We start from the raw sequence: 14,701 nt of genomic DNA on the forward strand, positions 1-14,701 counted from the left end.
ATCCAAACCTGACCCATCCTCCAGATCCCAGTTCAGGCTCCCCAACTCCTATTCTCCTCCGTTGTCTTTTGCACTTTCATCTCTTGGAAAACCACTTGTTTCTTGTTCTGAATGATGTTATCCCAACTAGATTATCATTATCCCCTGGGAAAAGAGACCATGCTTTATACCAAGAACATTGCTTGGCAAGAAAAGAAGTACTATAGCTGCTAATTTTGTTGCTAATATACTTCTGTCTCCCTCCTAACATGTAGCACTATGTAGTTTGCAGGATAGTAACCTTAAAGTGCTTTTGAATTATGTGTGTGGTATGTGTGTGTATGGGGGGGGGGGAAGGGTGGAGTTGGAGATATTTCTCACAAGTGCTAATGCTCACCTATTCGTTGATTTATTTCTCCTCTCTGGGTTCCATTACATATCAAAGGGAATTGATAACCTGTCCATAGAGTTATATTGATTTGATGTATATAAGTCAACAAACATTCCTTTATTATTTAGTGTTAGCTTGGGAAACAAAGATGCCCTTGGGATTTCATAGTCTAATTAAGCACAACTGTTGTATACTTCTTTCCCCTTCCCTGCTATTTTGTTTTGCTGTGAATATGAAGTCACAACCTCCTAAATAAACCTCATAAAAAGCCAGCTGTACTTATAAGATATATTAGGCACAGATTTTATTCAACCATAAATGATCCTCTACTCAAAATGTTAAAAATAAATACTATTTGTAATTTACATCATATGTGTTTTCCAAGTTTTCACTTGGCAAATAAATTTTATGACCACTTTTGTGAATTCTAAAGGGATATAGTTTTTCTGATTGCCCAAAATTTGACCTCATATTTTCTTTGTTTAAGCCTACGTATAAATTCTACCTAGCGCTTGAGGCTGCCAGAGCTCCGAATGTATTTCCCAGTTGGTTATATAAGTGTATTTGTCTTTTTCTGAATGGTAGAATGGAACCTTTTGAAATTATCTTCCTACACTTGGAGTGGATCATCTAGTGATTAGTGACATCAGATTGGATTAATTTGTTGTATTTTCTTGGTGGGGAGGAGATATTCGAAATATTTAGGTGTTATGTATGTATATGTTGTAAAAGGACCCTGAGGATCTAGCTTCGTACTGCTTCTCTACACACACACATGCACACCCTTCATCCCCAGCCGTGAAGAACCATGTGCAATTCCCCGAATCCCACACCACTTCATGTTCATGCTGCTTCATCTGCCAGAAGTGCTTCCCTCCCCAGTCTTTGTCAATCGACAAGTTGCTATTTATCTTTCTGGACTCAGTTCAGTTGTAACTTGCTCTTTCTCAGGACTCCCTGCACCCCTTCGACCCCAGTTCAATTAACTCTTTCCTCCTCCGTGCTTCTATTGCCCAATATACAGATGCCCAAGGTAGCAGCGCCTATGAGCCTTTATTGTCCTTGTTTGTGAACTTGTGTGTCTTCTGCTACTAATATCTAAGATGGCAGGAGGGCAGGAAACTTGTCTCATCTGGCTTTTGATCTCCTAAGTTAGCCTAGTATTTGGCATAGAGGACATATTTGCTTAATAAATCTGTATCTATTTAATCCATTCGTTAAATTCCCAGCTCTTTCCCCACAAAACGTCTAAGGCTTCTCAACAGTTCTCATCTATAGCAGTGGTCTATGGTAATATTGCCAACAGTACTGCTACATCTTCACATTTTAAAAATATACCCTAAGTGAAAACCATTATAATGGAAGACTTACACACTCACAGATGGTATTCTCAGACAAATTTTTGAAGGGGTGCCTATTCATTTGTGTGATGGTTGGACATAAATTGTTTAAAATTGAGATTTAACATGTGTGCACGTAACCACCAACCAGATGTCCCTCCCAGTCCCCCCTCCTCTCTTGCAGTGGGTATTAATCTGGGTTCTCAAATGAAACAGAACCATCTCTGGGGGAGATGGCTAGATAGATAGATATGTTCTAGGTGTTTCTAACAGGAGGACCTAATGAAGGTTAGGGAGAGTCTTCCCACACAAAGGAGTTTTTAGCTGAGACCTGAAAGATAAGAAAAAGTACTCTAGGAAAGGAAGACAAGGGACAGAACTTTGCAGGCAAGCGCAAAGCCCTGAAATGAGAATGAAGAACTGAGGCAACGCCACGTAGCCAGATGTTAGGCAAGCAAGAGGAAAATGGCAAATAGTGAGGCTAGAGGGGAATATGGGGCCTAGTGCATTAAAGAGCTTTAAGTTGGTAGAGACATAATCAGATAGAACTTTAACTTTTTTCTTTTGATGTTAAATTTACAAACTGTGAAGTGCACCAATCTTAAGTGCAAAAATTTTTTACACATGTTTTTACTCGTGCAGTAGCTACCCACTCAAGGTATTTCCAGCACCTGGAAGGTTCTCTCCTTCCCATTCAGGACCCACCGCCTCCAAGGGTGGCCACTGTTATGACGCCTATCACCAGAGATTACTTTTGCCTGTTTTTGAACTACAGTAATGACGAAACCATACAGTTGTGCTGCTTTGTGTCTGAATACTTTCACTTGGCATGCCCGTCCATGTCACGTGTAGTAATAGTGCATCCTTTTTCCTTGCTCTGCAGTATTCCGTTGTATGAGTATACCACAGTTCATTTGCCCATAAACTATTGATGGACATAAGGACCACTTTTATTATTTTTTTAAACTATTATAAGTAGAACTGCTATGAGGACTTGTGTTCATGTCTTTTTGGTGGACATAAGCACTCATTTCTGTGGGAGACATAAGTCTTTTTGTCTTTTAAAGATTCATTTTTTCTTAAGGATTTTTTTTTTTTTTTTTTTTTGTCTGCACTGGGTCTTCGTTGCTGCATGTGGTCTTTCTCTAGTTGCGTTGAGTGGGGGCTACTCTTTGTTGCAGTGCGCAGGCTTCTCATTGCGGTGGCTTCTCTTGTTGCAGAGCATGGGCTCTAGGCGTGCGGGCTTCAGTAGTTGTGGCACGTGGGCTCAGTAGTTGTGGCACGTGAGCTCAGTAGTTGTGGCTCGTGGGCTCTAAAGCGCAGGCTCAGTAGTTGTGGCGCACGGGCTTAGTTGCTCTGCAGCAAGTGGGATCTTCTCGGACCAGGGCTTGAACCTGTGTCCCATGCTTTGGCAGGCAAATTCTTAACCACTGGGTCACCAGGGAAGCCCAGACATAACTTTTTAAAAGATTACTCAGCTTTTGAGGTGGAGGATGATTAGGAAGAGCATAGACGTGGCAGTTTCCTCAGTCACCAACCCCCTGGATGCATAGTCTTTTACCAGTTAGCTTATTAAAGGAGCAAACCCATTCAGAATATTTTAAACATCACGCAAATCAAAATATAGATAAAAAAACAGAAAGCAAAATTTCCTTTTGATTTCTGTCATTACTATCATTGTTGTAGTTGTTATCGTTTATGGCCAACCACAGCTTAGAGCTGATGGTAATTGGAAGGACAATATGGAATGACAAGTTTTGGTGACTTGTAGTTGGATGTGTCCCCATAAGCAGAAACATTGTTGTCATCGTCAGACATTCGTCAAGCCCTCTCCCTCCACAGTTGCTGGTGTATATGTATGGTGTAGTGGGGTGTGTCTCAAGTGGCGAATGGATTTACTCTATGTTTTCTTTCAAATTCTTCCTAAAGTAGTTTTCCAGGACCCTAGGTTCTCTGCAGCGTCTCTGAACCATCCCTGATTCAAGGGCTAAAACAGCACACATACAGAGACTGCATTTTCCAAACTAAAGTTTTATGAGTTTGTACTTCCTGAATTGTGTGTGTATATATATTTATGGATTTCCATTATAGAAAATAATACAGTCAAGTGAAATTAGGAATGTTTTGGTAGCAAAGTCTAAGACTTTTAGTCGTAATAAGTGTTCAGTCTTTAGAGCCATGGGAATTAAGGTACAGTAATGTAGTAACAAAGAGGCCATGGTCTGATTCCACTTTACCAAATCAGGCTTTTGACCCACTATTTTACATTAAAATTATACTCTAAATCTGTCTTTTCATTCTGTTCTGAATGTGCATTAATTCATCTGATAAACATCTTTTAGCACCTTCAGTGTGCCAGATACCTTGCTACTAGGCAGTAGAGATATGAAGGTATAGTCACTGATCAAAAGGATTTTGTAGTGTGACAGAAGAGACTGTAAATAAAGAAGTGAACCAGTAGTCGCCATACCCCAATAGGGCTTGGGCTAAATGGACAAGGTCTTCAGTGTCCAATGATCTTCATTCATTCATTCATTAAAATTTTTAAGTTCAGAACCAAAGAGCTGGTCCTTATATACTGTCCTCTTATTTTAGATTGCTGATATATCCCTGTAAGAAACTTTAGTTGTTTATTTTTCATAGCAGTGGTTTTTTTTTTTATTGTCTCAGCTATCTTGGGATATTTTTTCCTTTTCTCATTTTTCATGTCATGCTCAGACTTATTACCTGGTAATAGGTTGCAAGAAATGAGAATTGAGTTATTTTTCAACAAATATCAATCATTTGTGATATGTTTAATAGAAATTATAATGAATAAAATCAGGGTTTTACTTACTATGAAGTCATTATAGTCAACATTGGCAATTCCCCAAATTAATAATGAGACAATAAATCATTTGTGATACCAAAGGGATCAAATAAATAAAAACAGGATTGACCTTGTTAGAAATTTGATATTTTCAGTATTTATCTGTCAGAGCCACTGATTTGGAAATTGTTGTAAATTCTTGGAAAATGGAATCTTTTTTCCCCTGTAAAAATATGCATCATTTGGCAAACTACAGTGTCATTTTCCTTGAAGAGAATGTAGTGATTGATTATCCAGAGTGCTACCATGACAAGGTAAACCAACCAAATAGCTAGAAAATTGTATATAATCATATAGCATCACATAAGCTAATCATTCCCTGCAGGTACTTCCTGTTTACCCCCAAAATCTTTATCTCCAGGGGATATTCCTCTGTGCCTACAATCTCCCCTTCCTCTCCGACTGTCATCAGCACAGTTCTCATCACCCAAAAACACGGGCATAAATACAGACCAAACTGAACCACCCAAAGAGACTTCCCAATGCAAAGATGCCTGTATCTAGTATCCCTCACATATATGACATCCCTCACATTATTTATATGGGTTGACATTATTAGTCCTGTTTCTTTGATTAGTAGTATTGTCCTGAAGATCCTAAGAAATTATAAAACAAGCAAAGGAAGGGAAGGATGGGAAGGTTTTAGAAAATAAGAACACCCATCTCACTTTTGAGAAGTTGATAATCTAATCAGGAAGAACAAACACACCTAAGATGACCTGGAACAGTTACACAATATTCCCCAAGTCTGCAAGCACCAAGACACCGATTGAGCGATGAGGGCCAGTAGAGTAGAGGAGCCATCAAATTATCCTTGGTTACCAGAAGGCTAGATGGAGCCGTCAGAAAGGAAGGGGCTCCCGAAACTGCCCCAGAGTTGATTATCAGTAGCGTAATTGGGAATAGAACCAGGCCCTTTCTCTCAATAATCTGAGCAATTTCTTTGTGCTCATCTTCCCTGCAGTGTTTGTCAGATTTCAAACGGCTTTTGTTAGGATGGCTGCACTCTACTCTCCTTTATTAATTGCTGTCCACGTGTTGTAGGATATCCTGTGCTCTTAATCAGGATGAGGATTTTTGATTCTTCTTAGCAGCATGGGGACATGTAGCTAAGCAGAATCAATTCCTGTCACTCACACACAAACACAGAGGAACAGGATTATGGATCAGGGTGAAGCTGCAGTGCTTTAATCTTAAAATCAATACAGAAAAGGAAGTTGAACTTGTGGGGATTCTATAGAGACTGTAATTTGGTTTCCTATGCAGTTGCCTTACACAGTATAACTGCTCCTTCCTTTTCACCTTCTGATTATTTTACTTGGAGTGTGGGGAGAGGAGAAGGAAAGAAGAAACCTCTAGAACCAAATTGTCCTGAATAACCATGCATATGTAAGCTCGTAGCTCAAACTGATCCTCCGTTGTGTTGAGAAAAGCTGTACATGTTTATCCATTCTTTTTATGTTTAGAAGAAAAAAAAAGCTAACCCAAATGCTGTACCCCATAGTCTGTATTTAAGCATAATAAAATGCCTTTGATTATTTCAAAGGTTAGTGTCAGGCTGGAAAAAATATTTTTAATGTTTACTTTTATGGCTAAGTCTACATTGCTTATGGAATTCTATATAAATAAATACATATTCATCAAACCGGTTATTGGCCAAAGAATTCCAAGCTTCTAAGCATGTGATTAATATTTACTCCAGTGTAATTGTGCTTCTTTCAAAAGAGGCATGAACTAATGGTTTAAACAACTCTGTCTTTTCTTAACCAAAGATTTAGAATTTATTGAATATGCCTCTTTTCAGATATAACACCAATTTGCTGCACAGTACTATCAGTGTCTAAGATGGGCTTATTTTTTCCCTTGGATATTCCTTTAATTCAGTTTAAAAACATGTCTGAGTCTCTTTGGACACTGCTTCTACAGTGACAAAAACAACAGGAAATACTATGATGTCATGAGAAAAAGTTTGAGGCAGAAAGGTATAGCTAAAAGAGCAAAGTCTGGAGCCCTTGCTTTGTTTCTTTCTTTTTCTAAGCCTGTTTCCTCCTCTTTACACTGGGGATGATTAAGGGATTCAGCCAATAGGTAGGTGTGTTGAGAGGATTAAAGGACATAAAGCATGTAGAGTGCCTAGCTCAGCTTCACACTTGTAAGAATCTAATAAGTGTTCATGATTATCATGATTATTCTGTGAGTTTCAAGTGAGGTAACATATGCTGTATATGTGAAAACATTCTACAAGCTGTAAGGCACAATACAAATGTTAGTTGTTATTCTTAATAGATTGATGGTTTTGAAACTTTAAAAAACAAATCCTAGAAGGCTTTTTCTTTATGCTGCCTGTCATGAGTCCCTCATCTCAAAGTATAACCTTGGGGGTGATAAATCAGGCTCCAACTGAATATGCATTTTCTTTCTTAAAAGCCGCAGAGATATCTTATAGATGCCAAGAATTCCATGAAATCAATAGGAAATTCCCTGTCCTGGGTCCTTCCATAAAAAACACTTTCTCAGGTCTTTGGAAGATTAGCACTATGTAAGATACTTATTTTGTTGTTGTTTTTCAGGAGTATTTTTAAGTGTCACATCCTTCTAGGAAAGCTCAAGTGTCTTAAGTGATCACATCCTTTCAGTAGCCCTTCCTTGTCGTAAACATTACTCGAGTCAAAACACTCATGAGTTTCTTTGTCCTCTCTGTGTTCTTTTCCAGAGCACAATCATTGTAGAGAAGACAGTGCAAGACCTCATGAACCTGATGCATGACTTGAGTGCCTATTCGGATCAGTTCCTCAACATGGTGTGCGTGAAGCTACAGGAGTACAAGGACACCTGCACTGCAGCCTACAGGTAGAGCTTCCGTTGGAAGCTAAGCAACATCAATTTAGAACTTGACCTTTGGGGTGGTGGCTGATACTGCCTTTATAGCCTAACTTTCCGTCATTGTAGAAAAGGACCATCCTTGAGTTTGTCAAGAGGCCTGATGAGAACATGTGCCAAAGAAATAGTCTCCTAGACACGTATAGTCATACCAGCAGAGGGAACGGAAGGTACAAAGGGACAGAGCCGCTTAGGACTGCCTTTGGGTGGCTTCGATGAAGTGTCAGCCTTGATTTTTATGAAAGTCTAGAATCATAAGATGTGTCTTCCTCAAGGAAATTCTGGATCTTGATTAGCCCCTCCTGTGATTCTAAAAGATCTTTAAAGTAAAGCAATTTGGAACTCTTAGTAACCCTTAATAATCTATAATATGATTTCTTTTTAGTCTGTCCAAACGTATTCCTCCTGATGTTTGACCTATAGCCTTCCTACTGTCATGAAAGGATGGTTACCCTGTTTAGCATCAATGGAAATGAAAAATCATTGTTATGAACTTGAAAACCTTTAGTTTTCCCTCTGATTTCTTTTCTCTGAGTTCACAAATCTCTTTGAGCTTGTGGAAAAGATCATAGCACTTCTTGTAAAAAGGTAATAATAGGAACAAATTATGGTCTGGTTGACAAGACATGAAACAATTAGAGAAGAAAAGAATGTATAATAAAATACTAAATTTTATGTGATGTATAATTAAGGATAGATGGGTACAGTATAGTATATCATCAGGTACTACTTGTACAATACAGACTATAAGAGCAGAAGGAATAAAACACGAAAAAGAGTGACAGGCTGATTGGAGTCAGGAAAGATCTCACAGAACGTGAGTTAGGTTCTGGACCTTAGAAAGATGGGTGAGATTTAGGGAGGTGGAAAGAATAAACAGGGGCATTGCAGGGATGAAGAGGAAGCACAAACGTAGTTGCCTGGTATTCAGAGGGGGATTAAAGGAGGAGGAGGTTTGAATGGAACAGAGTTCCTAGGAGAAGGTAGTAGGAAGTAATGTTGAATAGGAAAAGTAAGACCATATAACAAAGGATCTTAAAAAATAAGACTTGGGGGGCTTCCCTGGTGGCGCAGTGGTTGAGAGTCCGCCTGCTGATTCAGGGGACACGGGTTCGTGCCCCAGTCTGGGAAGATCCCATATGCTGCGGAGCGGCTGGGCCCGTGAGCCATGGCCACTGAGCCTGCGCGTCCGAAGCCTGTGCTCCGCAACTGGAGAAGCCACAACGGTGAGAAGCCCACGTACCGCCAAAAAAAAAAAAAATAATAAGACTTGGAAATTTAGATGTTGACTAGTAGATGATAAGGAGCCATTATAAGTAAACCAGGGAGCAGTGTTCAGGGAAGATTAATCTGGCCAAGGAATATAACATAGATTAATGCTTAACCTCCTTCACTCCTGCAATAAGTAATATTTATCCACAGTTACAAGAACCAAATAAAGAAAAGAAACTCAGAGAGATGCATTCCCAATAATATTTTACTTTTTTTGTTCAGTAATTATTCATCAGGAATGATAATACTTTTAGATTAAAATCATACACATAATCAACAAGTGTGCTATATGCAGTTGTGTACCAACTGATAATTCTAATGGCACTTCAAACAAAAGATATGTTAACATTTAGTCTTTTGGTAAAGAAAATTTTAATTTAAATTTTTTAGATTTTAATTTGTACAAATAATTTATTTTTTGCAGAAAACTACAAATAGAGTAATGGTAAAGTACTTTAAAGCATAAAGATATATTCCAATAGGGTAAAACTTGGTGAGGAAATGAAATAGAAATAATAACTGAAAGAGAAAAATGAAAAATACGTAACCATTAAAAAAGAGTTTATTTTTGTGTGTTTTAAATGTATCATGCCCATTCAAATCCCTATGGTATTGAGATTCTGTTGGTTACGCTTAAAATAGTGATTTAAAGAGTCAATATTTATAATGTGCCAAAATTCAATATTTTGTAACCATTAAACTCATGCTAAAAAAAAAAAAAACAGCTAAATTTCAATTTTAAAATGTGGGAAAGAGAATATAGTTTTTCAAAATTCCTTTAAGAGATACCCAAACAAAAATTTTAAAAGCCACTGCCCTTGTGTTAGTTGTCTAAGAGTGGAATTTCTGGGCCACAGAGTTAACTCCAAAATGGTTGTATGAATGTCACATCTACCAAATGACAGTCAAATAACATACTTTAAAAATTTACTTTTACTTTAACCTGCATTGAATTTTAAGCTTTTTTTTTTAAAGCAAGGCATGTCTTCTTTTTCTTATATTTCATTAAGGGCAACCCATAATTTCTAACAAATAATAATGCCAGTGAGTATTAATTATAATGGAGATGTTACCTAACCTGCCCAAGATATAGCAAAATTGACAATAGACTCTAAGTCCCACTGATGGTCATTTATATATTATTGTTGTTCTTGTTATTTTGAAAGAAATCTTTTTAAAAGTTTGTATAGCTTGGCACCTTATTGATTGTAGGTGACCTTTTCCTCATTTATGATCCTGCCTCACAGCAAGTCAAGTGATAGGAAGCTTACTAAACCCACAAAGCAGAGTGGTCACCGTTGAACAGTTTCTTGTTTTGAAATGATATTCAGATTGGACATAGTTCTTATTTCTGTAGTGATTCCAAATCAGTTTCATCCTTACACATGAAAACCCTTTAAATATGTGAAGATGGCTATCATGGTCCATTTAGTAGTTTTGTTTTGTTTTTCTTTTCCCCTAGACAGAACATCCTTGGTTTCTGATACGTCCTGGGTCTGCAAACCATCCCACTCTTCCTTCTCTGTTACCATTAGTCTGGTAGTATCTATCTTAAAAAAGGAGTACTCCACTCTGAGCCCAATGTTGCAAGTGTGCTCTTGTTCTTCAGCAAAACTACTGCCTTCTTTGTGCAGGACCCAGTGCCAGACACACATCATTGCATGTGAGTGTGTAGGAATAAAGAAGTCCGTCAGTTACAGGTTATACCTTTAATGAGCTTACGTCCTTGGTTGAGGATAGAAAGGAAAATAGGGGACAAAGAAATCAGACATGTATCCACAGCATCAATTTATGACAGAAAATATGGTAAGATAGGTAATGATGACATGCTCTAGGAGGAAGAAATTACTTAAAGAGGACAAGAGAGATTTGGTGAAGGTTACAAACCTAGAGTTTGTGAAGAATGAGGAGGATTTAGACAGGATTAAAACTGAAGGAGCTAAAGGAGTGAAGGAACCAGAACAATGTCAAGGTGGTAGGGAAGAGCAGGAGAAGGATGAGCAAGTGATGAATGTTTGGGTTTTGGAAAAGATGGCTAAGCCAAAATGGAGGCTTTTGAATGCCAGGCTTAAGGAACATGACCTTTCAAAGTTCGGTAGTGGGAACCACTGAAGGTCAGTAAACAGGGAATTCCAGGGAAGACCTGTGCTTTAGGGAGATTTTTCTGAGCTTTATGTAAAATGGATTGGAAAGGCAAGAGTGTGGAGGTGGAGGGGAGAGAGGCAGAGAGTGCCTGAATTAGAGGAGAGGCGGGGGAAGCGGAGGGGAAGGGGCAGACCAAGAAACGTAAATTAAGGGGGTAAATTTGTAGGGCATGGCCACTGGTTGGCTGTAGGGAATAAGGAAATATAAGAAGAAACAGTAGCTGAAATTAACCTTATCTTTTCTAAGCTATATTTGCAGGGATTTTTTTTTTAACTTAAATTCAAGATCTCACATGTAGCCGTTAAATTTAATGTTATTTTTAGCTCATCATTTCAGTCTATTGAGATATTTTTGAATCCTCATTCTGTCATCAAAAAATCATAGCTATTCCTCCAAATTCCATGTCATTCTTCATTTTATTAGCAATCTTTTAGTTTCTTTGTGTGTGTCATTTTTTACAATGTTCAACAGGACAGGGCTAAGTTGAGAGTTTTGGGGGGCATACGTCTTGAGACTTCCTTTGAGATTGATGACCATATATTACTCAGTACTTCAGGGGTTCATATGTTTTTCTTTTTTTTTTTTTTTCCACTCCATAACTTTTAGTATATTTTTTAACATCTTTACTGGAGTATAATCGCTTTACATTGTTGTGTTAGTTGCTGCCTTATAACAAAGTGAATCAGCTATACATATACATATATTACCATATCTCCTCCCTCTTGCATCTCCCTACCACCCTCCCTATCCCACCCCTCTAGGTGGTCACAAATGACCGAGCTGATCTCCCTGTGCTATGCAGCTGCTTCCTACTAACTATCTGTTTTACATTTGGTAGTGTATATATATCAATGCCACTCTCTCACTTCATCCCAGCTTACCCTTACCCCTCCCCGTGTCCTCAAGTCCACTCTCTACATCTGCATCTTTATTTCTGTCTTGTCCCTAGGTTCTTCAGAACCATTTTTATTTTTAGATTCCATATATATATGTTACCATACAGTATTTGTTTTTCTCTTTCTGACTTCACTCTTTATGACAGACTCTAGGTCCATCCACCTCACTACAAATAACTCAAGTTCGTTTCTTTCTATGGCTGAGTAATATTCCATTGTATATTGGAATATACATCTTCTTTATCATCTTCTTTATCTTCTTTATCCATTCATCTGTCTGTGGACACTTAGGTTGCTTCCATTTCCTGGCTATTGTAAATAGTACTGCAATGAACATTGTGATACATGTCTCTTTTTTTTTTTCTCTCACACACACACACACACACACACACACACACTGTATTTTATTTTTAAAAGAGATAAACTGACACCAAGCATTGTAAATGGATGACCACAACAAAAGCAACACTGATTGCAATTACCAAACACGAAACACACTCATACTGTGTCATAATATTGACATTCAGTCCAGGAATCTCCACTGTAACAGCTCCTTTACTTTGCAGTGAAAATTGATTTGTATATTTTTTGCCTCTGAGTCCTTGTGGGATTTTTTTTTTCTGATTCAAACAGAAAGTCACAAAAATTATAATCATCCTCATCAGTTCACTCAGTCCCATGTAATTAATTTTTTTATCTTGATCTTTTGTTAGCACTTTTATGAATTCATCAGTTTTCCATTAGAGTTCTGAAAATGCTTATTCATTCAGTTCAGCAGTGTAGTCAGTTACCAGAAACCTGTACTTGTCAGAATCTTTTCCATGAATTCCTTGAAGATGAAACCCTTTTATAGGAACATTTTTGCAAAACCATCAGAGTGCACCCAGAACTGTCTGTAAATGACAAAAGACTTGAAAGTGACCACAGTTAAAGATTTGATGAAAGTTCATAGTAATGCAATAGACAAGGAAATTTAGTTATTTCTGAGATATACATTTTAAAGTAATAACTAGAATTATGACTTATAACATTATACCAGAACATATAAGAATTTTAGAAATTTCATGTAATGTCTGAAACATTTATATTAACATATTTACATACAAATAACCCAAAGAAAGATTAGTATTAGTTTTGTGTTTGTTTTTTTATACTGCAGGTTCTTATTAGTCATCAATTTTATACACATCATTGTATACATGTCAATCCCAATCGCCCAATTCAGCACACCACCATCCCCACCCCACCGCGGTTTTCCTCCCTTGGTGTCCATACGTTTGTTTTACATCTGTGTCTCAACTTCTGCCCTACAAACCGGTTCATCTGTACCATTGTTCTAGGTTCCACATACATGCGTTAATATACGATATTTGTTTTCTCTTTCTGACTTACTTCACTCTGTATGACAGTCTCTAGGTCCATCCACATCTCAACAAATGACTCAATTTCATTCCTTTTTATGGCTGAGTAATATTCCATTGTATATATGTGCCACATTTTCTTTATCCATTCATCTATCTATGGACACTTAGGTTGCTTCCATGTCCTGGCTATTGTAAATAGTACTGCAATGAACATTGTGATACATGTCTCTTTTTGAGTTATGGTGTTCTCAGGGTATATGCCCAGTAGTGGGATTGGTGAGTCATATGGTAGTTCTATTTTTAGTTTTTTAAGGAACCTCCATACTGTTCTCCATAGTGGCTGTGTCGATTTACATTCCCACCAACAGTGTAGGAGAGTTCCTTTTCTCCACACCCTCTCTAGCATTTATTGTTTGTAGATTTTTTGATGATGGCCATTCAGACTGGTGTGAGGTGATACCTCATTGTGGTTTTGATTTGCATTTCTCTAATGATTAGTGATGTTGAGCATTCTTTCATGTGTTTGTTGGCAATCTGTATATCTTCTTTGGAGAAATGTCTACTTAGGTCTTCTGCCCATTTTTGAATTGGGTTGTTTGTTTTTTTGATATTGAGCTGCATGAGCTGCTTGTAAATTTTGGAGATTAATCCTTTGTCAGGTGCTTCGTTTGCAAATATCTTCGCCCATTCTGAGGGTTGTCTTTTCATCTTGTTTATGGTTTCCTTTGCTGTGCAAAAGCTTTTAAGTTTCATTAGGTCTAATTTGTTTATTTATGTTTTTATTTCCGTTTCTCTAGGAGGTGGGTCAAAAAGGATCTTGCTGTGATTTATATCATAGAGTGTTCTGCTATGTTTTCCTCTAAGGGTTTTATAGGGTCTGGCCTTACACTTAGGTCTTTAATCCATTTTGAGCTTATTTTTGTGTAAGCTGTTAGGGAGTCTTCTAATTTCATTCTCTTACATGTAGATGTCCAGTTTTCCCAGCACCACTTATTGAAGAGGCTGTCTTTTCTCCATTGTATATTCTTGCCAGCTTTATCAAAGATGAGGTGACCATACGTGTGTGGGTTTATCTCTGGGCTTTCTATCCTGTTCCATTGATCTATATTTCTGTTTTTGTGCCAGTACCATACTGTCTTGATTACTGTAGCTTAGTAGTATAGACTGAAGTCAGGGAGCCTGATTTCTCCAGCTCCGTTTTTCTTTCTCCAGATTGCTTTAGCTATCCGGGATCTTTTGTGTTTCCATACAAATTGTGAAATTTTTTGTTCTACTTCTGTGAAAAATGCCATTGGTAGTTTGATAGGGATTGCACTGAATGTGTAGATTGCTTTGGGTAGTAGAGTCATTTTCACAATGTTGATTCTTCCAATCCAAGAACATGGTATATCTCTCCATCTGTTTGTATCATCTTTAATTTCTCTCGTCAGTGTCTTATAGTTTTCTGCATACAGGTCTTTTGTCGCCTTAGGTAGGTTTATTCCTAGATATTTTATTCTTTTTGTTGCAGTGGTAAATGGGAGTGTTTCCTTAATTTCTCTTTCAGATTTTTCATCATTAGTGTA

The 14,701-nt window shown here is 37.7% G+C and overlaps 1 protein-coding gene across 1 annotated transcript in view; it reads left to right on the top strand.

Annotated features, from left to right (window-relative positions):
• EXOC4 (exocyst complex component 4) overlaps positions 1–14,701 on the top strand; it is an 817,730-nt gene that overhangs the window by 638,561 nt on the left and 164,468 nt on the right. The window contains exon 12 of the mRNA XM_019921782.3: positions 7,293–7,429. Within this exon, the coding sequence (XP_019777341.1) occupies positions 7,293–7,429 (137 nt within the window). The remainder of the gene's footprint in view (positions 1–7,292; positions 7,430–14,701) is intronic.

The sequence above is a fragment of the Tursiops truncatus genome, chromosome 9 (genome assembly GCF_011762595.2).
Source record: "Tursiops truncatus isolate mTurTru1 chromosome 9, mTurTru1.mat.Y, whole genome shotgun sequence".
NCBI classification, from domain to species: domain Eukaryota; kingdom Metazoa; phylum Chordata; class Mammalia; order Artiodactyla; family Delphinidae; genus Tursiops; species Tursiops truncatus.